Genomic DNA, 22,452 nt, shown 5'->3' with positions numbered 1-22,452 from the left:
TCGTATCACAAGCCAAGCCATTGATGTTGAAATCACATATGCATGCGCACGAGAGCCTCATAGCGAAGGTGGAGTGCCAAATCAATGCCCAACTGGTGACTAGCTTAACCAAAAAGAGCAAAAATTCAAGCTCCCAATCTATTTTTCGGTCTTCGGAATGGATGTCAAAAAGAAATAGTGATCTTTCTTCTGGTGTAAGGTGAAATTGGTCATGAAACCCAACGATATGGCTTTGATGTCCACGATTCACAGCATTTTCTTTCATGGCACCATTTATTTCCTTGACAGGCTTTCGAAAATTCGAATTTTTGCCCCAAATCTCAAGCGCGGAGAAGCTTGTTCCATTTGATAGGACCCTAATTGGTGCGATGCCCATTCGGAGTTGATTTCCGGGTTGCACCGAAGTCTTTGTTAATCGTCTCCACCCAATTCGAACCTCTTTGCTACCCCCATTACAGAGCGTTGGAGGGTTTTTTTGGTTCAATTTATCTCTGGGATTTCCCGAGAGGAATTGCGCTGAAGGAAATTTGATATATTCGCACGTATTGCACTAACAGAAAATTACAAGAGGAACGGGCGCATTGCTCCCGACTCTATCCCTATCCTCCCATTCTAAAGCACCTTTACAGAGTCGGAATTATGACTGCTAGCATCCGCTGAGAATGTGGTGAGGACATTTTATACTCAAGGGCCCAAGTTGATCGCTGAGAATCAGTTCATACACTGGTTCATTGCCACATTGATAGTGCCTAGGTGAATCCCTGGAGACCAAAGTTGAGCGCCTCAAAATTAACTAAAATTGCACAGCAAGCAGGATTAATCGTCAGGTATTTCACAAACAAGCATAGATCCTTTTTTCCATTCTGTTTTGATGTCGTTACTGATGACAACCGTTTTTTTTTAAACTTGGTGCACTGCAACTAAGCCCTCTCAGTGTGATGTAACCAGGTGGCACACCCACAGGTCAATCGTTGTGAATCAAGATATCAAGATCGCAGACTCGTCCATACTTCCAATACGCCTCGGGGCTTGGGGTCACTCCCATGGCCTAGTGGCAAAACTGCATGGCTCAGTCACATTCACCACGTTTGAACACTGCTTGCAGTGGGGCGTGAACCCCATTACTTCACATCACTGGTCACATCACTGGTCACATCACGGTCATATAACGGCACTCCTTCCCAGAATTCCACTACTGAGGTCAAAGACCGGGGATATCATTCTTGTCGTGTCATCTGTCTTGGCTGGTTTAAAGCTCATTGCAGACTTGTGGTTCTCAAAATGCCCCGCAGATCACCATAGCTGATCACGCAATCAAACACGGCCCATCTACTCGTGGGGTACAAGAAACAGAAACCGGGAAATCGAAGAAAAAATCACTTCAATCAATGCGGCTGTGAAGGTTTATTGTCTTGCTGGCTTCTGGGGTACAGGTGAGCGTGCCGACATCAGCGGGTCTTCCGTTTTAATGATGAACGAGTGTCGACCCACCCAGACCGAGGTAAGCCCGAAGGGCAAGAAGGTTGTGTGATTGAAAGGAAATATATCCACGTTTGATGCAGATAGGCCTCTTTGCAAAGCTTCAGTTTTTCCGGTGCACACTTTTCCAAGAGCCTTGAATGGACAGGAACCTCTAGGGACAATCTGACTGCATATGGTCTCTAATTCTGATCACCAAAACAACTTTGCGTCATGAGAAGGATTTCTGAGGTATCCTCCCGAGTCCTCGAACGAGGATGGCGTTTTGAATGCCACGCTATCGTCGATAATTGCAATACCGGATTCTCGGACCGAAAGAAAGCGATCCAATTCGGAACGTCCAACTTCACATTGCTAGTACAGGGAGAACACTAGTCTTCCAGCTTATCACAGAGCAGGCTTCATCTAACTATGGCTATGGATATTGTGGATACGTCAAACACAAGGAAAACCTCGAGAAGGGCTTGCACAGGCCACACACGCCAATGTTCGTACGATACAGCACATCCATTTCACAGTATGGAATTGTTTAAAGTGTCCATTCTCACGTGGTCAAATATACAATCAAAATTGCAAAGCGAAGCGCTTATTGGTTTTAGTGCTCTTCGTGGCGGACCGACATTGACCTCCACCATACCAGAGAGCCCGATTTCGGTCGAAAACCAACTTGTGAATACCCACCGTAGGGAGGGAGGGGGGCATCAACTACTTTGTAATTATTATCTTTTTCTTGGCTCTATTGTTCAAAAGGGGGGGGGGGGGGGGGATTATTTTTCCTCTGCTCTTCCAGTGTGGCCATGCCTAGATACCCGCAACCATCTCCCTTCGAGTTCAATCCCGAAACTGTTCACCCCCACGATAGCCGTGATATCCGTGATTATCCTTCATTCAACGGCGACCGCGTGAATGCGAAGGTGGCTATCCCCCGGAATGCACAATCTAGTGGTTGGGCTAGCAGTGGTCGAGTCAGTCGAGCCTGTGAAAATTGCCGTGAACAAAAGGCCAAATGTAGTGGCCATCGCCCAGCCTGTCATCGGTGTCTGGATGCCAGCGTCCTGTGCTCGTATGGCGATCGGAAAAGGGAGAAGATGGTGAAGTTGGTAATCTTTTTCGCCCAGTATTAGTCCTTTTTCTCTGACGGGTGATAGGCGGCTGAATGATCTCACCACCCAGGTTGAAACATTTGACGCTTTGTTTCGCGGCCTTTATCCCAAGCTCGATGCCTCTTTGGCCCAACAGGTCGATCAAACGCTGAGGGAGCTCAATGCACGTACTCCGCTCACCAAAGGCATTCCCCCAACTCCTATCCCTGCTTTATTCACCAACCCCCCAGACCACATCAACCCATCAGTAATCTCGTCCAGTGCAGATGCTAGTCCTATATCTACTCCCTCGGGGGTGGTAGACTACACCGAAGAGGATTTTGATCGTGATGAGAAAGTACAGGCGACAGGATTTGTGGGTGAACATTCGGAGATGGCATGGTTGTACAGACTCAAACGCGACCTTGATTATCACAGTTCGAATGGAATCAAAGAGACCCACGAACGCCCTTCAATCTCCTCTGTGAACTACTTCCAAGATGACTCGGAAATCTTGTTTCTGGAAGACATCGACCTCGCACGCCGGCCTCCACAGCAAATTGCTAACAGGCTCGTTGACACCTACTTTCACGTCGTTCACCCTACTTTTCCGATTATTGGAAAGGCAATATTTCTGAACCAGTACCGATCCTTCTATGCGAATCCGAACGTGCGACCTGGGAAACGATGGATTATAGTGCTAAACCTAGTGTTTGCCATTGCGGCCAGACATTCCTTCCTCGTCGATCAGCCCCAACCAAACTGCGACGACCATCAGACTTATTTTGCACGGGCGTGGAAACTGGATGTAGGTAGTGTGTTGTTACATCATCCCGACTTACAGCAGGCACAGGTGGAGGGCTTGGCTGCTTTTTACCTCCTGTCGGTTGGCCAAGTGAACAGGTTGGTCATTTCACTTTCCATCCTTGTCTATTACTGCGCGATTCATACCTAATTCGTGGGGCATGTTCATCTAGGTCATGGAGAATAATTGGGATTGCAATTCGATCGGCGGTAACCATGGGTCTAAACATTCGAGTCGAGAGTGAGAGCATCACCCACTTATCAAAAGAACTTCGCTATCGCGTCTGGTGGGCACTATTTATGTTGGGTATTGTGCTTTGTGAGATGACAGGCCGTCCACCTGGCACGGGGGACATATTTTGCTCTACGCCCTTTCCTTTGCCTTTTGCAGAGGAAACTTTCTGGGACAAGCGTGTTGTGCAAATGATAACCGAACAACGGACTCGAAATGCCTATTTCTCCCCTTTGATTTTCGATACCACGCCGGCTGTACAAAAAGAGAGTAAGACTCTAGGAACACCGGAGCAGTATGAGTCGGGCAAGGGAAAACAAAAAGAAAGGGCCATTCAGGTTGGGCCAGAGAATATGACACCGAACTCCTCTCTGTACTTTCTATACGCAGTGGACCTAGCTCATCTCTCGCGGGAGGCTATTAACACTCTGTATGCTCCTAAAGCAAGGCGACAATCATGGCACGATATCGAAATTGCGGTTTGCACGCTAAACAACCATGCAGACAACTGGTTTTCTCGTCTTCCGATCCAATTTGATTTCACAAAGCTAGACACAAATCAACAATTTCCACGGCAGCGTACTAGTCTTGCTTTCCGATTCTACGCCACAAAACTGATAATATTGCAGCCCTGTATCCGCTGTTCCTTTCAACCGTCTGAGGCAAGCTCACCGGGAACGGTGTGTGACCAGATGGCAAGCTTGTGCGTTCAGATGGCAGGTCAGATGCTCGACCTGTTACCCGAGGAGCCGGACTTTACTTGGCTGTATGGTGTCGCTCCGTGGTGGTGTATCCTGCACAACATCATACAGTCGACTACCATTCTCCTCACCGAGCTGCTCACTCGCACTCATACAGGTACGGCCAAGGCTGTTGATATCAGTAAGAAAATCAACAAAGCAACTCGCTGGTTGAAAGATATATCGACCAAAGACCTTTCTTCGCAGCGAGCCTGGCTTGTCTGCATGGACCTTCTTTCACGACATGGTTCGAAATTTGGGATTTGTGAGAACACCGAACTCTAGACACGCATTCTTCAATATCTCTGATGAAATATTGGAAATTTGATCTATATCATGGCTTGATTGGGGGAAAGTGATCTTCAGCGGTGCATTTGCTTTTTTTCTGCTGGCTTGAACGACCCATACCACGCAATTTGCCAGTCCATCACGCGTCCCTCCTCATCCTGCTGTATTTTTTTTTTATTTTTTTCCTGATGTCTCGGTTATGATTTCGGTTTATTTTCATCAACGGTTTTCGCAAGACTGTTTTTAACTATTCTACGTCGTCATAGGATTGTGTCTTTCATTTGCTTACAAGAATATTTCTCGGTTTGCACAGGATAGAGTGAGTATTTTGACCTGAATACCACGTAGGTATTAGAGCGTTGAGTTACTTGCCATCTCAACTCTGGCAGGAACAAATAGATCTAGAACAAGCATATCATGATCAGTATTCCATTTTCCCCGGCCAACCCGGTCAAAACTCATGACACGTATATATATTCTCCGCCTCGTTGAAGAACGTATCAACAGGATGCAGCAGCCCAAGGTCCATATCTGACTGCGCCAGGAAATCTTGCATGGTCGGCTCTAGAAACGTCATTTCGGTCGTGTACCCGCCGACGGTCTCCCTCAAAGGATAAGTGTATGCATCGATACCATGGCTGTGAACAGGCCGGGTGGTGGCAGAAGCAAGGATATCATGTGTGGTGGGTATCAAAGGCGCTAGGGGCATAGATGCTGATACCGATGTGGGTGGGTTCAGGGGCAAGGTGTTCAAAAAAGGAGTAGTAGCTGCTACTAAGCCCGGCGATGGCCCGGATAAAGCGAGCGCACCAGCGCCAGAAAGGATATTGCCACTAGCATGAGCGTTGTTGTTAGGAGTCACTCGTCCACCATCGGCCATACCAGCACTCCCCTCGCCCCGCCTCACTCCCCGGTGCGCAACTAAACAAACCTTCACCTGCTCGAGGTTGTGATAGAATTCCGCTGCCGCCAAATTCCCATTCTCGGTCATGGAGCGCAGCAGATCCAGCGCGGAGTCGAATCCTGTCATGTCAGTTGGATTACCGATCGGAACAAAGCTGGACATTGCCAAGATCAACGCCGAGGAAAAGAGGTAGTGAGCGTGGAAATAGCCGAACGTCGGCATGGACCCGTTGATCCACCGTGTCAAGATCATGGAATGGGAGTGCCGCGCTGCGTGGATGCATGCTTCGCTTAGGGTAAGGACGGGCTGGGAAACGGATACCTCTTGGCTCTCGCTTTCAGTCCCGGTCCCACTGGTATTATTGGCGGTATTGGGGCGGGATGTTGTTTTTTTGCTTAGTGTCATAAGGAGATGCAGTAGCGTTGGGCGCGTGGTTAGGATCACACATTGATTGAAAGCCAAGTGGAGGGAGACAACGGGTTTCTTGCTCGATTCCAGGTCTTCCATGTTCAGTTTGAGGGATTCGGGGAGAGTTTCTACCCAGTGTTTCAAAGCCTTGAGGAGTTTTTGGACGCGTTGGAGGAAGGTCTCCTGGTACTTTCGACGGCTGTACAGTTTGGTGATTGTCTCGCCGACTATGCGTGCCAGCTTGATGTTGGCGGTCATATATTCTGAGTCGGAGAGTTCTTCTTCATGACGCCAGCGGGGGGAGATGGTTGACGGCATGTCGACGTGGATATCTTCATCGAGGATTTGCATTGGGAGACCCATTTTAGAACCCCACATCCGGTCAAAGATGTAGATTGTCCACCATATTTGGATGCGGTGTTGGCGTTCTACTGGGTCGATGACCTGTGATTCTAGGATATTGTGGTTCAAGCCGATGGTCAACCCCATCCGCATGGCGTTGCCGATCAACACGTAGGCGGAATGACGCCGGTTGAGATAGTATGAAAAAAGAGACTGGGGAAATCGTAAGCACTCTAGGGTCAAACAATGGTGCATGCTGAGCGAGATACCAATAATAGCAGGGTTTCCAAGTGCGCCACACTGGTTCTCTCCGGTAAGATCTGGACCAAGCCCATGGATCGAGCAAAGTAAGACGTGCCTGGTACTCTGGAGCCAGAATTGGGCTCAGATCGGATTGAATACGCCTGGCCAAAGGCGAACAGGGCAAAGAATTTACACTTGTTTGCGGGGCAGTCAAAGTCCTGTGTCTGATAGATCTCTTCCAGTTTATCCAAAGTCGACTTGCGCATCATGAGATGGTACAGATGTCCTATCTGGTGGATAGCTATCCGAACTAACAGCCGAGCATGGTGGAGACTCGGCCACTGGATATCGGCTTCGTTCGCTGCGGCGATCGTCTCTTCGTGCTCATACTGTGTTCGGGGAATATGTGGCATTGCATAATTTCCCGACAAGAAACGCCGAAACCGTGTTGCGAACGCTGAACATGCCGCCTCGCCGATGTAGATGGGTGGCGAAGAGGGATCATACCGGTAGAACCAGGCTCGATCTCCGATCAATGGATTTTGAATACCTGTTCCATCCGGGGCATCTACTGTTCTGGAAAGGGGTCTGTTGAATATCTCAGCATGTGGCGGGTCGCATCAGAAGGTCAAGGGATGTCTACCTCTGTGACGGGTCGGTCTCGGCAACTTGAGCCGAGGTGGTTGACCGTTCCTTGAGCCGCTGATTCTCCGCGAGAATCTGATCTAAATAGCTAATTGAAGAAGACGGGTTTAGCTTCTGGTCTGGTACGTTTAGTAGACTAGCATTTCCAGGCTTGGTCTAATATTGGTCTCCTCGCATACTTCTCGCTAACTTTCACCTGGCGATCCCGAATAGTATAGGCGCATTCCTCAGCAAGCCCTACCGTGCGGCATTTGCTACACGGTCGATCTCCAGAACATTTGATTTTATGCGAGTGGCATCTTTGACAGCTGTTGATATCGTACGTCAGTGCTCGGTGGCTTCAGTGTATCTGGTGGAATACGCACGCGACAAATTTTCGTCTTTGGGACTCCCGACTTTCCTGCTCTTGCTCTTTTGTAAGAGCACTTCTTTTTCGAGCCATCTGAAAATTCCCTTATTTTCAGGCTTTTCAGGTTGTGCAAAATATGGAAAATCGTAAGATGCGGCCGGGGATTAGAAAAGGCCTTTCCCGAGCATTCGGCAATTTTGGGATTAGGCCGATGACAAATCGATTGCAGCATCCTTCAAGGCCTAACTTTTAAATTCTACCCAGACGAGCATAACTAATAAATTGTAAACATAAATAGGTACGAAAAGTTTCGCATGATCCTTTTGCTATGGTCTCTTTTCGGAATCTCTATATGGCTAAAGCTTTTGTATCAAATGTCCCGAAATCTTTGGGTCTGTATCTAGCAATCCGTATTAAATCAATCTATTATGCAGGCATTTCATATCGCCTAGTATGCAAATGAAGGAATAGTAATGAGGCAAAAGGCGTCATTTCGTTCTAGTCAAGACTTCACATCGAGGCTAAACTTCCTTTCAGACCATCGCTGCATATCAATCCCCCATTTGGTGATGGCAAGCACAAGGAAGCCACCTGTTATAGCGAAGAAAACACCTGAACAAATGGTTAGTTATGCTTCAATCAGAATCCCATTGCAAAAGCTCACAGATTGTAAATGTCCATCCCACCCCGATAGTACTAATTACCGGCTCAACAACTGCCGTCGCTGCGGCAGCAAAGATATACTGTACCACGTACTTTGCGCTGATGACCTCCGAACGAACATGTGGCATAACCTCTGCAAGCTAGACAGTTAGAAAGCTGGACCATGGTTCAAATAGACAATACTCACCAGCCGAATAGGTATTCAACCCGTTGAAAGCACCCAGAAGCCCTACGCCCGCAAAGAAAGCCGCGATAATTGGAACAACCATCCCACCCACTTCTTCCTGCAAAGTCCAGCAATAAATCAAGGTTGCAACTGGGAGAACTCCCAAAAGAGTGGCGATACCACTGTTTAGACGGTCTTGAGGCAGGCGCACCCCGTTTCGGTTGATAATCCATTTCTTCGCCGTATGGTCGGACAACTTGCCGCCAACGACACTACCGATCAGAAAGCCTATTCCAGGGGAGAGGTAGAATAGGCCGCTGACGAGAGGAGACGTCAAGTTGAAACGGGGATTGAAGATTGAGCGGGCTGATGTGAGAAGTGCGTATTGGAATGTAGAAAGGAGGCCACACGTGAGACACTAGTTTTTGGGGGTCAGTCACTGGACAAGGCAATTAATTCTTAGCACTAGCAGATAATGCTTACTGCAAGAAAAATATTGGGATACACAAATTGACGGAAGATGTGCATGGGATTGAACATGCCTATCAGAGTGCAAAGCTTTAGAGGTTCGTTGGAGTCCCGGTTCTTTTCTTGGATACTTGGTACAAAAAGAAGAGACCACAAGAGGCCGAGTAAAGTCATCGTGAATTGCAGCCAGTAGATAATGCGCCATTGAGCAAATGTGACGACTATGCCACCTATGCAGGGTCCTATCTATAAAATTAGCGACACGCAGGCAGTGATAGTTTAAACATACCAATTGCAGGCCCACTGACAGATCCAACCATAAAGCAACCGATAGCCGTTCCACGTACAGTCTATCAACTTCTATCAATAACCCGAAAACACTCGGAATCAACCCGACCCACCGGTTCAAAGATATCCGCAAGAATAGTTTGCCCAGCGACCATGAAGAAGGTACCTGTAAAGCCCCCCAAAATGCGCATTGCAATAAACATGCGTAAATTGATCGCCGCGGCGGTACCGGCCGAGCATGCACAAAGCACAAGGATAGCTGTATTATAGGCATTGCGACGCCCGAATAGGTTTGTAATGGGACCCCAAATAAACGACGAGAAGCCCATGGCAATAAGTACACCGGCATTAGTGATATTGAGAATTTCCGATGTAGTAGAAAACTCGGTAGCGATCTCTGGGGTTGCGGGTAGTAGTGAAGTACTGGAGAATGTTACAGCCAGGGTCATCCAGCTAACAACAAAGAGGATGAGGCATTTGCGCCATATTGGAATGCCATAGGCGTTTGAGGATTGGGGTTTCAGGGCCTGTTCATCTTCTGATTCTGAGTCGTGAAAAGAATCGATCTGCGGAGTGGGCTTTTGGGACTCGAGATCTGGTCTGGATTCCATGACAGGGTGTTGAGGGGGATTAGATAGTATGGTGTCGATGTAAACGGTTCATTGATGATTTAATCTTGTCAAAAGTAGTTAAAGGATGTACACAGAAATGAATCTAACAGGATTCAGTGGACAGTTTTGTACTGAAAGACCCCTCGGCATGTTGAAGCTATCGCCGAAGCCTTTTTTCGCGTGGAGCCTTTTACGCCAATGTGGATCGCATGGGGCGATCGGCCTGGATGGCCGACTACTTCATTTTTCATGTGAAGATGTGAGTCACCTCAAGCAAATCGAGGAGAACAGGATAACAGGGACAACGTCAATGATCGCCGTGTGACGTTGAAGTTCAGGAGCTAGTTAACTAGTTAGTTAGTTAGTTAGTTAGTTAGTTAGTTAACTTCTGGCTTGGACACCTGAAATATCAGGCGGTTGTTGATTTGCTGTCCATTTTAGAACCGATTCGACACCACACAGATTCATCGTTAGGAACAATTCTCTTTCTAGGCTTCTATACCACGCACCAAATTCCCCACACAAAGAGATCGGCGAAGAGCTTGGCAAAATTAAGGCTTTCCATCTAGCCCGACAAGATATCTTGTGTCGTAGGGCTGAAAAAGGGGGGGTCAATGCCATGGGTAGGGAAAGACATATCCCAGCTCCTAGGAGAGGTACCTGGTTATTACACACGATCTGACGATGCAAGATAGGTCAGCTATGAACTGCGAAGAAGTACAGAAGGTCGGAACGGCCCTCACTATTTTAAACCCAGTGGAAAATCACCATGCAGCTCACCTTGTCTTGGTCCCCCAATCTAATATCCACCTCCGGGACCCTCGGGTACAGCAAGAAGAACGTTAAAAAAGTATCCCTGAGAAGGAAGTGATTGGGATCATTCCAGATCTGGCCTATAAATCGCAACTCTGTAATACTAGCCGTGGTATGTCTTGCATTTTTCTCTAGCGCCATTGTGTCTTTAACGGGGCAGCTCAACCTGGCTGATCAGGAAAACCTATCCAACAAGATGGAGTTGGAGCAGTCCTATGCGGTAAGCTTATAACTACCTTGCAAACAAGACTGAAAAATTCTAAGCGGTTATGAAATGCAGTATCATTCATCTAAAATTCCCCTCAAGAACTCAGCCGCCCTAGCGGGCATGGCAGCGGGTCCGCTCCTCTTCGCCCCAATGTCTCATATGCTCGGTCGCAGCCCGGTGATCTTCTGATGTGTGCTATTCACTTGAATATGCCATATCTACGGCGCACTCATAGCCGATTCTGGCGACTAGAGCGCATACGTGATCTCCCGGCTCTTTGTCGGTTTCTTCGGTGCCGTTCCTACAATGCTTGGCCCTTGCATCATGCCTGGTCTGTTCTTCTTGAATCAGCGTGGCCGTGCTTTTACTGCTCTACATATGGCATCTTTGCTTGGAAAGGTTGCCGGTCCGACGGTCTCAAATTTCGTTTCTGCGCACTCGTTTTTCCCTGTTGAGTTCTGGTGAACGGTCGGTTTTCTGGGGCTCGCGCTTATCTGGTATTTCTGTTTCCTCGAGGAAACTGAATTCGATCGTGAATGGTTCGAAAGGAACCCGGATGTTTTAGGTGGAGTTTTAGCTAACAGATTCGCTACTTTCTTCTTCCAGCGGGTTGTCTTACCGACTACCTGAAAAGAGACGTTATGCTAAGGTGCCATATACCACGAGAACTAAGTTCAATCTGACATTGATCGAATAGGCTAAAATCGGAATTACCCCCTTCCAGATCGGAATGCACCCTGTGACAATCATTATGCGAAGCCTTGAAGAGAAATTCTCTTGAATGACTATAGAGAGTGAATATCTAGCTAGCCGGAAGAGAAAACATGGGGAGCAAACAAGCAGACATCAGACAGCAATGTCCCCAACAGGACTTCAAAGGGAGAAGCTAAGACTGCAATCTCAGATAGGGTAAGTCCTTTCTCGCCTCTCTTTTCCTCTTCCATCTCTTCTCTCCACTGCATTGTGACAGTGCGACAGCATCACCACCTCTACAGGATAGCATTCTTGTCGTCTTAGCCTACCACAATATGGAGGCCATCCACGAAGCCTTGGCAAAAGATAAGGCCAAAAACCACGCTACCTGGATCCCATATGTGACGGCTGGCTATCCGGCCGTTAGCGAGACACCGGGTATGATGCTGTCCATGCAAGCCGGGGGTGCAGGTATGTGTTGTTCACTCCGGTCTCTTTCGTGAGACCTGCATCATGCTGGAGTTAAAATCAACTTATCAGAACCTCTGACCAGACATCATCAAACTTGGCATTCCTTTCACAGATCCTGGGACCGAAAGCCCAACCATCCAGCAGGCCAATGCTAAGGCCCTCGCGAATGGTGTTCAAGTCTCCTACATCCAGCAGACGGTCAAGTCAGCCCGTAAACCAGGTCTGGCTGTCCCGGTGCCGCTGGCAGGTTACAAGGTTGTGCGTGAGTATCCCTACGGAGAGGAGAATCTGTATTCAGCTAAGATCCCAGACTATCGTACATTCCTCTCTCATTTCCTCTTCCACCCCGAACGCTCATACGGGGATGATTTGCAAGATCGCTGACTCGTTTGTTTGCATTGTATCTCATATCTCATGTGAGAGTTAGCGGAGCCCATGAGGAGCCGTATGGACATGTGGGATATTTGATCGATCGTGTGAATGCTTGCACTTGGAACTCTTTCCCGGTTGCTGTCGGCTCGGCGTTTGGTCCGCATCCGTATCCGACCATTGTTCGCACGTTCCAGACTGTCATTGGCCCGGAGACTCGAAATCAGTTTCGCGCGATGAATGCTGGTAGACTTCCCGATGCGGTTGTTGCTTGTGTTGGTGGTGAGTCTAATGCTGCTAGTGTTTTTTTTTCCTTCTTGGGTGGTTCATTTGTTGCTCTTGTTGGTGTTGAGGCAAGTGGTGGTCGTTTAATAGAGGAGCAGTACTCTGCTTCGCTGGGTCATGAGTCTGTTGGTGTGGTGCACGGCTTGCGAAGTTTTTTTTTTTTTTTGTCTTGGGATGAAGGCGGGGATGCTAACCAGACGCACTATGTCTCTGCTGGACTTGATTATCCTGGTGTTGGACCTGTGTGGGCGAGTTGGAAGGAGTCCGGTCGGGTTGCTTTTGGTGGAGCAAATGACGCGGAGGTCTTAATGGCTTTTTCGTTGCTCAGCCACCTTGAGGGGGTTCTGGCTGCACTGGAGAGTTCGCATACTGTTGCTGGAACTGTTGCTGGAACTGTTGCTGGAACTGTTGCTGGAACTGTGCGTGTTGCAAAGGAGCTGGGACCTGACCGAGATCGTGTTCTTTGCCTGCGTGGATGGGGGGGGGATAAGGATGTGGAGACTGTTGCTCCTCTTTTGTCTACTCTTAGAGTTGATGTTGAGATCTAATAGTTTCGATTGGATTGAATAGGAGCAGGAACCTCGTTCTAAATTGTGAAGTCTTTTGAGATTTACAGTCCAAGCCGGTCCGGCTATTGTATGCTCTACCTTGACTGCACCGATCCGAAGTATGAGAACTGCAGAGAGACTAGAGGTACCCTGTGACAGTCAAACTAATCCTGTAACCGGTGCCGAGTATCACAGCCGACAGTAAGATCATTTTCTTCCCCCGTCCGGGGGATTGGGGAAATTCAATAGACCTCTTGAGTGGAAGAAGCGCGCCTTATGCCTGCATAAGCACTCATTGGCTAACGATGGTCGAATCAGTCATGCAAGGCCGTTGGCTCGACGAGTTATCTATTCGTTGACCCTAAGTGCCTCAAGACCCTTCCAGTGTCATTCCTTGTAAATCGTCCTCAAATCTTCCCTGACCCTTTTTCGGACAAAGCAGGCCTGCAGGTAAGGTATGTATCACTTCAAACTTGATCTTGAAGATGTTAAACTAAGTACAGACACCGAGCTTTCGGTGGGGATTGGTTCCGAAATAAACTCCCCTCATCAGGCACTGGCCTTCTCAAACACCCAATTTGCTGCATCGTTTTACCCTCGGGTGAGTAAAAGAATATGTGTGACACCCAGAGGCATTTTCGGTTCAGAGCATCCCGTTCGATTACCAGGGCATCCCGTCCTCGGCTGTACTAAGCCCCCTTACGATTACTACAGCTAGTTCTTAATGTAGCTTAAGCACCTGAGGGGCACTCTAGGGTGTGAGCCGGTAATCAGTCTCACTTGGGGAAGGGGCTAAGCCGAGTTGAAAACACCATTCAAGATCCAGGGGCTCTTCGTTCAGACGATGATGGGTTGACGGTAGTTTGTCCACATTACAATGCACCGAACAGTAGATATAGAAAGAAGCTCGAGGAGCGCGGTGCACATGCCGGGTAGTTGTAAAGAGATCGAGTTAGGATTTATGAATGATTGGATGTCATGTTTTGGCCTTCACCCTATCGGCTACCGTAGAGACGGTCAACGCCTAGGATCTTTGGGGGGACAACCGGCTATCTACGCTGAGAATCGTCGGTTAAAAAGAAGACAGAGCAATTAGAACATAACCATCCTACTTCTCCTGATGGATGGAATCATAGCGTCGAATCATTGTGTGCAAATGATCAAGCTCCCTCTCCAATCTGACCATCTTCAGAGAACTCTTCCAGAGACTTGGGCGTCTATTTTGACCCATCCAGTACCACCAATTTGGCTCTAATCCAGATCACGATCCCTTTCCTTGTTAGCCCTCGAGATACTTGCCACCCTTTCCCTCTCCCTCTTTATCCACAGCCCCACCGTCGTAGCCGCCCCTGGCTCGGAAGACTTCAAGATCTTCAGGGGTGTCCGTCTCTTTTGACCGTGTCTCTCTGAAACTAAGAAGGTCGGCAGAAGATGTTGGATCTAGAAAAATATCCGAAAAGACTATCCAAAGTCTCCCCGAAACCGATCCCAATACCGCATCACGCGGCAGGCTATCCTTGTTGCAGTTTGATCATCAGCCTATCCGAAACAAGATGCGTCTAGGTTAGTAGTCACACACTAGAAAAGTGAAGAGATGGTCGAGATTCGAGATTGCCGGAGAGGTGATGGAACCCGATCTTGCCTGTTTCGATGTGGCACTTGATGGTGGAAGCGATCGGATCATCAGCCCGAGCCATTCGGTTTATTCTGGCTCATATCCGGGAAACCCCCGAATCTGGTGACGGCTGATGCAAATCCGAGTCGTTCCAAAGAATGCCGCCAAAGGTATCCTCCAGATCCCCGGGGGATGGGGGAGGCTGAGCAAGCAGATGAATGGGTTGTCAACCGTGAAATATCCCAAAAATATCAAATCCGCCAGCAAGCATTGCTTCCATCTCACCGCTGAATTGGATTTACCGCAAATTACATCCCCCTTCCTTACATCTACACCATACCTCGGCTCTTGAGAGATTACACCTGCGTGAAAGATGTTGACCAGAAAAGCCATCTGACATATGTTCCCCTTCGGCCCGAGAAACATTTAGCCGCAGGTCGGGGAATACCCGATGAACGGCATAAAAGTCCAAAAATGACCACAGTCCACGCACGGCGGCGACTAAATTCCAATATCCGTCGGGATTTGCTCAATGAAGGCTACAGCAGGGACCTTTACAAATGATTCAACTCTATGCCAATAAGAACCTCAATGAAGAATTTAATTTTTTTTTTAAAAAAAAAAAAACAAAACCAGCTGCCATAGAGGCAGGTACATTGACCCAGGAGAGTTGCCGTGTGCAAGACACAAGGTTCAACACGTAGACTATGGGAAACGCACCTTCAGAAACATACCTCGACCGTTTCAAAGGTCGGCTCAGAAACATAAAAAAAAAATCCCCGACACGAAGAAAATTAGAACAAAGTCGAAAAAACCCGACCCCGCTACCAGGCTTCCTTGCCATCCTAAAATTGCGCTGGAAATCAAGCAAAGGCCAATAAAGAGAAAAAGGAACCCATTGGACGGCAAATGAACATGAATTGATTCGGGTTTCACGGCCACCTTGGCTGGAAACCGCGAGGAACGCCTCGCATTTTGACATAACCCAAACAAAAAGAAAAGGTTCAAATAACAAAAAAAAAAAAAAAAGGGAGCATCGAAAGAGAAGCAAAGACGAGGTTGCGCGCATTGGGTATAGGTGATAATCAATCTTCGTGATCCCGCTTTCAAGTCCCAGTCGGCACCAACACATGGGGCGGCCAGACCAGGAGAGGACATGTTTGAAATTCAATTCGGCTGCCTTCGGGTACTCGGGGGGTTCCGCAGGCTGAAAGGTCCCCTTTTTGAAGTCGCCGGCGATCAGAGATAGAAAAAGAGAGATAAAGAGATGATCGTACAGTACGTAAGACGTAACGAACGCAGGAAGTCGTAAAGGGTAATAATACAGGGAAGCAAGAGCGGTCGGTGCCACTGCTTCGATAGGCGCCGGCGGAAGACGTGAGACAGAGAGATCATGGGCTCTCGGGGGGAAACTCTAGCGGCTGAATTGAGACCAGACTGTGCTCAGCCAACCGGCGGGAAGACCAATCTCAGAAGGCGCGAGCATGGATAGCTGATCCCAGTCAGATCCATCCAGGAAGGCGATGACATCGTCTCCGCCGAGACTCGTTGAGAGTAAGCTTGATTCTGGGTATTCGGTTGAGGTCAGAGGCGGGGAGGGGGCCAACTGAGTAACAGACCCCGGTGGGGGGAGGACAGGGATGGTGTGGGAGGCGGCTGCACTGATGGGAGGCAGCGATTGGGAGTATGGTGGAGGAGGGGCCTGTGGGCGGGCTGGGAGCCAGGTGTTGATGGGATTCAGGCGGTTGTTCGATGCCGTCAAGTATTGAGAGGGGGACTGCGTAGTTGCAGATAGAGAGGGGAAGCTGGGAGATGAGGTGGTGTACATGGGACCGTCTGGATGATGTTGCTGAAGGGATGGGAGGGAGTACGGGGATCCAGATGGGATTTGGCGGCTGTTGGGAAGTGGTAGGCTGGGGCGGCGATCGCCATCGTGTCCAGGTAGCGACAAACCGGGACTGTTGATCGGGACCCACGATTCGCGACGACCACCAGCACCGTCAAGCATCTGGTCCCCGGGATCACCGGTGTCACTTCTGACGGCGTTGCTTCCAGCGTCACTCATGTTCGTGCGCTCGTACATGGACTCGCTTGCTGCGGGCACTGCGATCCCGTCCTCATCCATCCCAGGCTCTGTCAACTGGTCCTCGATGCTTCCGAAGTCGAGAAAGAGCTTTTCGAGCACCTTAAATTCCTCAAGGCCACCACCGGCACCGCTTTCGCGCAGGGGGCGAACCCCAGTGAGGCCGTGATCAGAGACATCTGACATGCTATCCAGGCGATTCCGTGAAGCCCGGCGGAAATCGCGTTTGACTTTGGAGAAGTAGCTGTGAAGGCGGTTCAGGGTGCGGAACCAGCCCATTGCCATCTTCAGACGAGGTCGCATCTCTCGGATGATATCCAAAGCCTTGTGTACTTGTGCGACACCAAGCTGGTGACCATCATGGGTCGCAGGGGGCGGTTTGGTTCCGGACAATCCATCTGGATCCATGTGGGGGAAATGGGTACCATAAACACAGACAAAAGCGGCGTTGTAGATCGCAAATCCAACCAAAGGGTTTTCAACAAGAGCACCACGGGCCTGACAGGTCGCCACAAGATCAATCATTTGTCGGGCAGCCTTGAAGAGTGCACGGGCACTATCCCGCCAGAACCCGTCAGGTGGACCATTGATCTTGTCCACAGCAAACAATGGCTCATCCAAGGGGCCAGAGGGCTCATTGCAACGGATAGGCAGGAATGGAACATAGGCACGATGAAGGACAACCACCGAGAGGAAGTAGACAACATGCATCACAGTATATGAAGCCAAATTGGTCTTGTACATGATATGGGTATCGGTATTTCGCGGGGAGTATTGCAGGTTGCGAGAAAGACTATCCTGGAACTCGTTCAACTGCTGGCGGAGTGAGGAGAAGCGAGATTCAAGATGCCATGGGGGGCATTGTTCCGTGCGTCGGCCGCCAGCGCAAGACCATTTGGCGATACTTCCCCAAATACGGATGATCCGAATAACTCGGCTGAGCACCGACTCCTCAGCGCCAACCTCCCATCGATCAACCTCATCCTCGCTCGAGTCCTTGCGGCGAGAGATCGGTGACCAGGGCTTGTTATCTGGAGTCCCATTGGGTCCTGAGAGTTTCTCTTCGCCAAAGCCTCCGATACTTTGACGGATGCTGGGGATTTGCATGCTTTGGGAACCGAAGCTGTGCGGACGGCGAACGGTCGGTTCGTTGAGGCGGGCCGTTCGAACCCGCTCACCGAAGGCAAAAGCATTCTCGCTCGGAAGCTGAATTCCGAGTTCCTTGACTCGGACCATCCGCGGCCGATACTTGCCACTGCTGAGACATCGGTCGAGGATAAAGCAGGCCCAAAAGGTCCGGCGCTTGGTCTCTTGGGCAATGACATCATCAGAGGTCGGCTCCCTGGGCTCTACACGCCGCGGCAGACCAAAGTGATCTGTCTCGACCCTCAGACCTGGAGATGAGCGAAAAGGATCTCGCGCCGGGAATTCATTGTCAAGTTCAAAGGGCAGACCCATGGCCTGTGCAAGCCGGATGGCCATTCCCACGTAAACCCAAGCACTCTTACCTCGGCACATCCCCCACTCGTGTAAGGCTAACATCAATAGCGCCTGTACACGCGCAAGATCGGGCTGAGCGAGGCAAGCGCCATCCAAGCCAGTCAGCCGGCTGCGGAGGGCTGCGGCATAATATTCCGATGCGGCAAGCGGATTCGAAGAATGACTAGGCGATGCTGGTGAGTGAGCTGCGACCAACGGGGGGTGAAAGCGAGCAGTCAGAGCCAGTACACCCAGCGGAATCAGGGACGAAGATGGGTCTGCCTGATAAGTGGGATTCCGGGGATCTTGTCCGTCGATGGTGGCGGGGGGAGCGGGAGACGAAAGCCGTCGAATCTGGCCGAGAAACGTTGCGGGATGTAGGAAGGGTAGAAGAGTCGCAAAATGCGATTGGAAGAGATCGAAGACAGCCTCCCAAACTTTTGGTGTAAGTATCGAGGAATCTAGTGCATCCACACCGAGCTTAGAACCAGCCGTTGAGCCGGAGACGCCTACCACCTTGCGTGAGCGCTGTCGTTTCGGGCCATCCCAGTCTCCATTTCGATCTTCGCCTTCTGCTAAAGTAGCCAGCTCTCTTTTGGCATTGCTGACTCCGATTGCTGGGGTTGGGTAGACACATTCGCGTCCAGATGACTCGCACGCCCGGCAGGTTGTATCGATGCCGGCATTGACGCACTTGATTTTACTGCGCCGGCATCGAGCGCAAGCGATGCTGGACCGCATGGTGTATTGAATAGACTCAAGGGCTGTAGATATGCGCCGAGTTAATTTGAGTCAGTCGCAATTCTCCATTTACCGGTATCAGGGTCCAACGTTATATGCGGGGGGAAGAATCTCGGTAAATTTTTAGGGACGTTCGGTATCTATACTAGTCAGCATTGCATATGCTAGGGACTAGCTTGGAAACTTACCGGCGCAAGGTGAAGGAGAAAGTAAAAAGAACGAAAGAGGGAACCGAGAAGAACGGAATTGGCGGAGTGTGGGGGAAACTCAAAGAGTCGGGGCACCGGACCGGGAGAAACAGAAGTCGGGAGAGAACGGGGAATATATCGACCGGGGAAATAGGGTTAAGAGAGGATAACCAAAAAAAAAATTATAAAAACAAATTTAAAAAAAAAAAACACCACAGAAAGAAAAGTAAAAAAAAAGTAGAAAAAAGTAGAAAAATGGAGAAAGTCAGAGCCGCTGAAATTGCGGAGGACCAAAAGTATGCAAGGACGCGCTTTTTCGTGGAGGTGGAGCCCCCCAGTTTTCTTTAGTTCCTCCGTCCTTAAAAACAGGTCATGTATAAAAATATACAAAATGAACTTAATTGGAACTGGAGACCTTGAGGATAACTAAAGTTAAAGACAGATCTCATAGCAAAGTTTCGTATTCCTTTTCGACATGGGGAAATGTCCTGAGGCCTGAGTGGCCTACAACCCTGGCGAACAATACCCCCAATTCTCTCTCCTCAGGACTCTCTGATCTCATGATAGTCATCTCGCATCTCTACCCGACTCGGGCTCAGCTCACGGTCCGAAAATGAGAAAAGTTTAAAAAAAAAAGGCAATCTGGCCTGTCAAGTAGGACATTGTCTTCATTGCCGGACCAAATCCAGATTCAGAGCACACGGGCTGGCTGGAATAACAATATCCGTCCAATCGCCGGCCGGTTGTTCTCCGGCCACTTTCCGGCATTTTTCCTCCAGATTGGTGAGGATAGGCAAAGTGGTAGTCCCTAAGTCTGGGGAATCGGTGGATTTGGGACATCATACGTCGCTGTGCACCCTTGAACTAAAACTCTATACATGCAAGGGTACAAAAGTACCCTCGACCCTAGGCTATTGATCAAGGTCTACCCCGTGGCAGCTCATGTCCGATCGGCACTTGTCTGGGCGGGAATCCCATACACCGTCTCTTCCCGCGTCGGGAATACCAAAATAGGCAAGCGGGTAAAGAATGTGCACAGGTGGATGTATTCTCGGAGAGTACAGCGATCCAAAAGTGCGAGTACTGGGGAAAAAGGACGGAAAACTTGACTCCACAAGATGCCCAGAATACCAGTGGACCGGACCACAAGGCTTTTTCTTCCCACATGGCATTTCCTTTTCCTTTTCTTTTTTTTTTTTTTTTTTTTCTTTTCCAGGAGGGGTATCTCGGCCTATTTTGGTCCCTCGGATATAGCTTCGTCACCAGAACATTACCTGCCATCAACACAACCTGTCAATCTGGGGAAGAAGAGGGTATAACATCCAATCAACTAAGCTTCCAACCCTGATCATCCCGTAAAGAAGCGAGATCCTAGATCCTCACAGAAGTAACCTGGAAAGTTACCCTTGATTGGCGTCGGTTGTGACCTTTCAACCTCGTATTCGACGGACTCCGTGTGACGTTCCTACTATGTGGGCCGTTGGTTGTGTCCCCCCCCCCCGCTTGCCACCCGTCACAGGTGGAAGAATCGGGGAAGGGATGTCAAGAGGCAGAGAGGGTCGAATGAGGTGCCATCCCTTCGGAAGAACACGCACGCATATTTCACGGGATGAGAAATTGGACTAACTCGACCAGTCCTTATCCGTGCTTTTGCTGCCATCCTGATATTTTTCCACAATGTGGCATGTAAAAATGCAAACATGCCGAGGCCGACTGCATCGATCTGAGGCTTCTGTTTCATCCCTTCCGGAACACGGAATTAAAAGGAATTCAAACTGTAGTTCCGAGGTTATACAGATGCCCAAGAATGTCACACATCGGAAATGTTCATACACCGAGTTTTTCTTTACCCTCCCCCCCCCCCCCCCCCCCCCCCCCCCCCGGGTCACATTTCGGCCCCGTCCGATTCAGCGATTGGACTGCAACCTCCGAGGCGCCAGCGATTGGACCCCGGATAACCCCGCATTTATTTTGTATTAGGTAAGATATTCTAGCTGGGGTTCGATTTTGGGTTTTCACAAGTGTCGTGTATGGGTGTGGAAGACGCAATGGAGTATTTATATTATATCGTATAGAAGAGACCCCAATGGTCATGTGCCTGTTTCTATAAATCTCCCTATTAGCCTCCCTCTTAGCCTCTTAGCTTTTTCCATATCCATGCCCCGGTGGATAATAGTGGGGAAGCTTAAATGGAAAGAACAGTTTCCATGACCGTTGTACAGGTTGTACTTGATTCACAATCTCCTGTGCCATTTCTAAGATTACTCTGCTACGGAGTACGGAATACATATTCTTGGCTCTCTACCCCACATATGGAGTAGCTTCTCAGGTGACAACATTTAATAAGGAAACTCCCTTGTTCATCTTTTTCTTAACCCGCCCAAACTTGATATAATCCGAGACATCCCGTGCTGTGCACCGGATTACCGTTCGATTTGGAAATTATCCAATCCAGTCCATAGTAAAAGCCTTCAGCGCCACAGTGGCTTCAAACATTATTTAGTTCCCACGACAACCCACGGTCGGGATGAAATACTCCTTTTCTCCGTGTCCCTTTCTCGGCGCGGAGTAGTTGCCGACCCCATGTAATTTGTCGGCACGTGGTACAGATTGGAGATTACACACATGTTGGATAGCCTCTGAATTCCTCACAGGCCGATCGCTTCCAGAAAATCCAAAAGCCGGGGAGACGCCGGTTTCCACTTCTTCGGAAGGATTCTCGGCGGTTAAAAAAAAATTTGAAAAAACAGAAACAGAAACGAATTCGAAAGAGCAGAGGAACAATCCTAGCATCCCCACATCGGCTCGGTTAACATCGAACGTCGGTGGGATACCGAGTCTCCCGAGTCCGGATTTGGATAGTTTACCGTGCATGATGGTTTTTCACGCCCGGGAATTCTCCGATGGCTAAATGGCGCAGTATCGTGCCCTAACACACTGTAATATCAGCACAATTCTACTCTGTTTATTCTTGCGAATCTGCTGACTCTCTGAATCCCAAGAGGCCAGTCCCCACCCCCCCCCCCCCCGGAGGCGAGTTACCGCGTTAGTCAGAATTGCTCTTTAACCTGATCTGAATAGATCATGTCCGGCTATTTGGTTTTCCGATTTTTGGTGTCTGGATTGGAAAACTTTGATGGAATCACCAACCAATTTGGTCTACAAAGAAGGAAGAGAGAAAATGCGTCTGACATGAAAAGCACCGCCAGAGTGGGTATTTAATGAGCGACCATCAGAAATCTAAAAA

At 49.1% G+C, this 22,452-nt stretch overlaps 6 protein-coding genes across 6 annotated transcripts; 3 read left to right on the top strand and 3 right to left on the bottom strand.

Annotated features, from left to right (window-relative positions):
* Nucleotides 1-2,276: 2,276 nt before the first annotated feature.
* Nucleotides 2,277-4,622, top strand: Pdw03_0480 (Fungal transcriptional regulatory protein, N-terminal; the record flags this gene model as incomplete). The annotated part of the gene is made up of 3 exons (XM_014675061.2): nucleotides 2,277-2,575; nucleotides 2,628-3,464; nucleotides 3,539-4,622. 3 exons carry the CDS (start codon nucleotides 2,277-2,279, stop codon nucleotides 4,620-4,622), a joined length of 2,220 nt encoding a protein of 739 aa, XP_014530547.2.
* A 677-nt stretch (nucleotides 4,623-5,299) lies between these two features.
* Nucleotides 5,300-7,609, bottom strand: Pdw03_0479 (Zn(2)-C6 fungal-type DNA-binding domain; the record flags this gene model as incomplete). The annotated part of the gene is made up of 6 exons (XM_066099617.1): nucleotides 5,300-5,458; nucleotides 5,557-6,492; nucleotides 6,549-7,110; nucleotides 7,166-7,255; nucleotides 7,347-7,475; nucleotides 7,533-7,609. The coding sequence occupies 6 exons, from the start codon at nucleotides 7,607-7,609 to the stop codon at nucleotides 5,300-5,302; spliced, it is 1,953 nt and encodes a 650-aa protein (XP_065957344.1).
* A 409-nt stretch (nucleotides 7,610-8,018) lies between these two features.
* Nucleotides 8,019-9,712, bottom strand: Pdw03_0478 (Major facilitator superfamily domain, general substrate transporter; the record flags this gene model as incomplete). The annotated part of the gene is made up of 7 exons (XM_066099616.1): nucleotides 8,019-8,128; nucleotides 8,181-8,212; nucleotides 8,273-8,312; nucleotides 8,367-8,763; nucleotides 8,829-9,055; nucleotides 9,103-9,163; nucleotides 9,215-9,712. 7 exons carry the CDS (start codon nucleotides 9,710-9,712, stop codon nucleotides 8,019-8,021), a joined length of 1,365 nt encoding a protein of 454 aa, XP_065957343.1.
* A 614-nt stretch (nucleotides 9,713-10,326) lies between these two features.
* On the top strand, nucleotides 10,327-11,476 carry Pdw03_0477 (Major facilitator superfamily domain, general substrate transporter; the record flags this gene model as incomplete). Its single annotated transcript, XM_066099615.1, has 9 exons — nucleotides 10,327-10,335; nucleotides 10,408-10,429; nucleotides 10,633-10,637; nucleotides 10,704-10,745; nucleotides 10,806-10,910; nucleotides 10,986-11,194; nucleotides 11,250-11,272; nucleotides 11,340-11,382; nucleotides 11,431-11,476. The coding sequence occupies 9 exons, from the start codon at nucleotides 10,327-10,329 to the stop codon at nucleotides 11,474-11,476; spliced, it is 504 nt and encodes a 167-aa protein (XP_065957342.1).
* A 285-nt stretch (nucleotides 11,477-11,761) lies between these two features.
* Nucleotides 11,762-12,281, top strand: Pdw03_0476 (Tryptophan synthase; the record flags this gene model as incomplete). The annotated part of the gene is made up of 3 exons (XM_066099614.1): nucleotides 11,762-11,897; nucleotides 11,980-12,159; nucleotides 12,208-12,281. The coding sequence occupies 3 exons, from the start codon at nucleotides 11,762-11,764 to the stop codon at nucleotides 12,279-12,281; spliced, it is 390 nt and encodes a 129-aa protein (XP_065957341.1).
* Nucleotides 12,282-16,128: 3,847 nt separating this feature from the next.
* Nucleotides 16,129-19,017, bottom strand: Pdw03_0475 (C6 transcription factor, putative; the record flags this gene model as incomplete). Its single annotated transcript, XM_014675054.1, has 1 exon — nucleotides 16,129-19,017. The coding sequence occupies one exon, from the start codon at nucleotides 19,015-19,017 to the stop codon at nucleotides 16,129-16,131; it is 2,889 nt and encodes a 962-aa protein (XP_014530540.1).
* Between the last annotated feature and the right edge of the window lie 3,435 nt (nucleotides 19,018-22,452).

The sequence above is a fragment of the Penicillium digitatum genome, chromosome 4, assembly GCF_016767815.1.
Source record: "Penicillium digitatum chromosome 4, complete sequence".
Lineage (NCBI taxonomy): Eukaryota > Fungi > Ascomycota > Eurotiomycetes > Eurotiales > Aspergillaceae > Penicillium > Penicillium digitatum.
The sequence above is the reverse complement of the archived record's forward strand: the minus strand, read 5'-3'. Positions and strand labels throughout refer to the sequence as shown.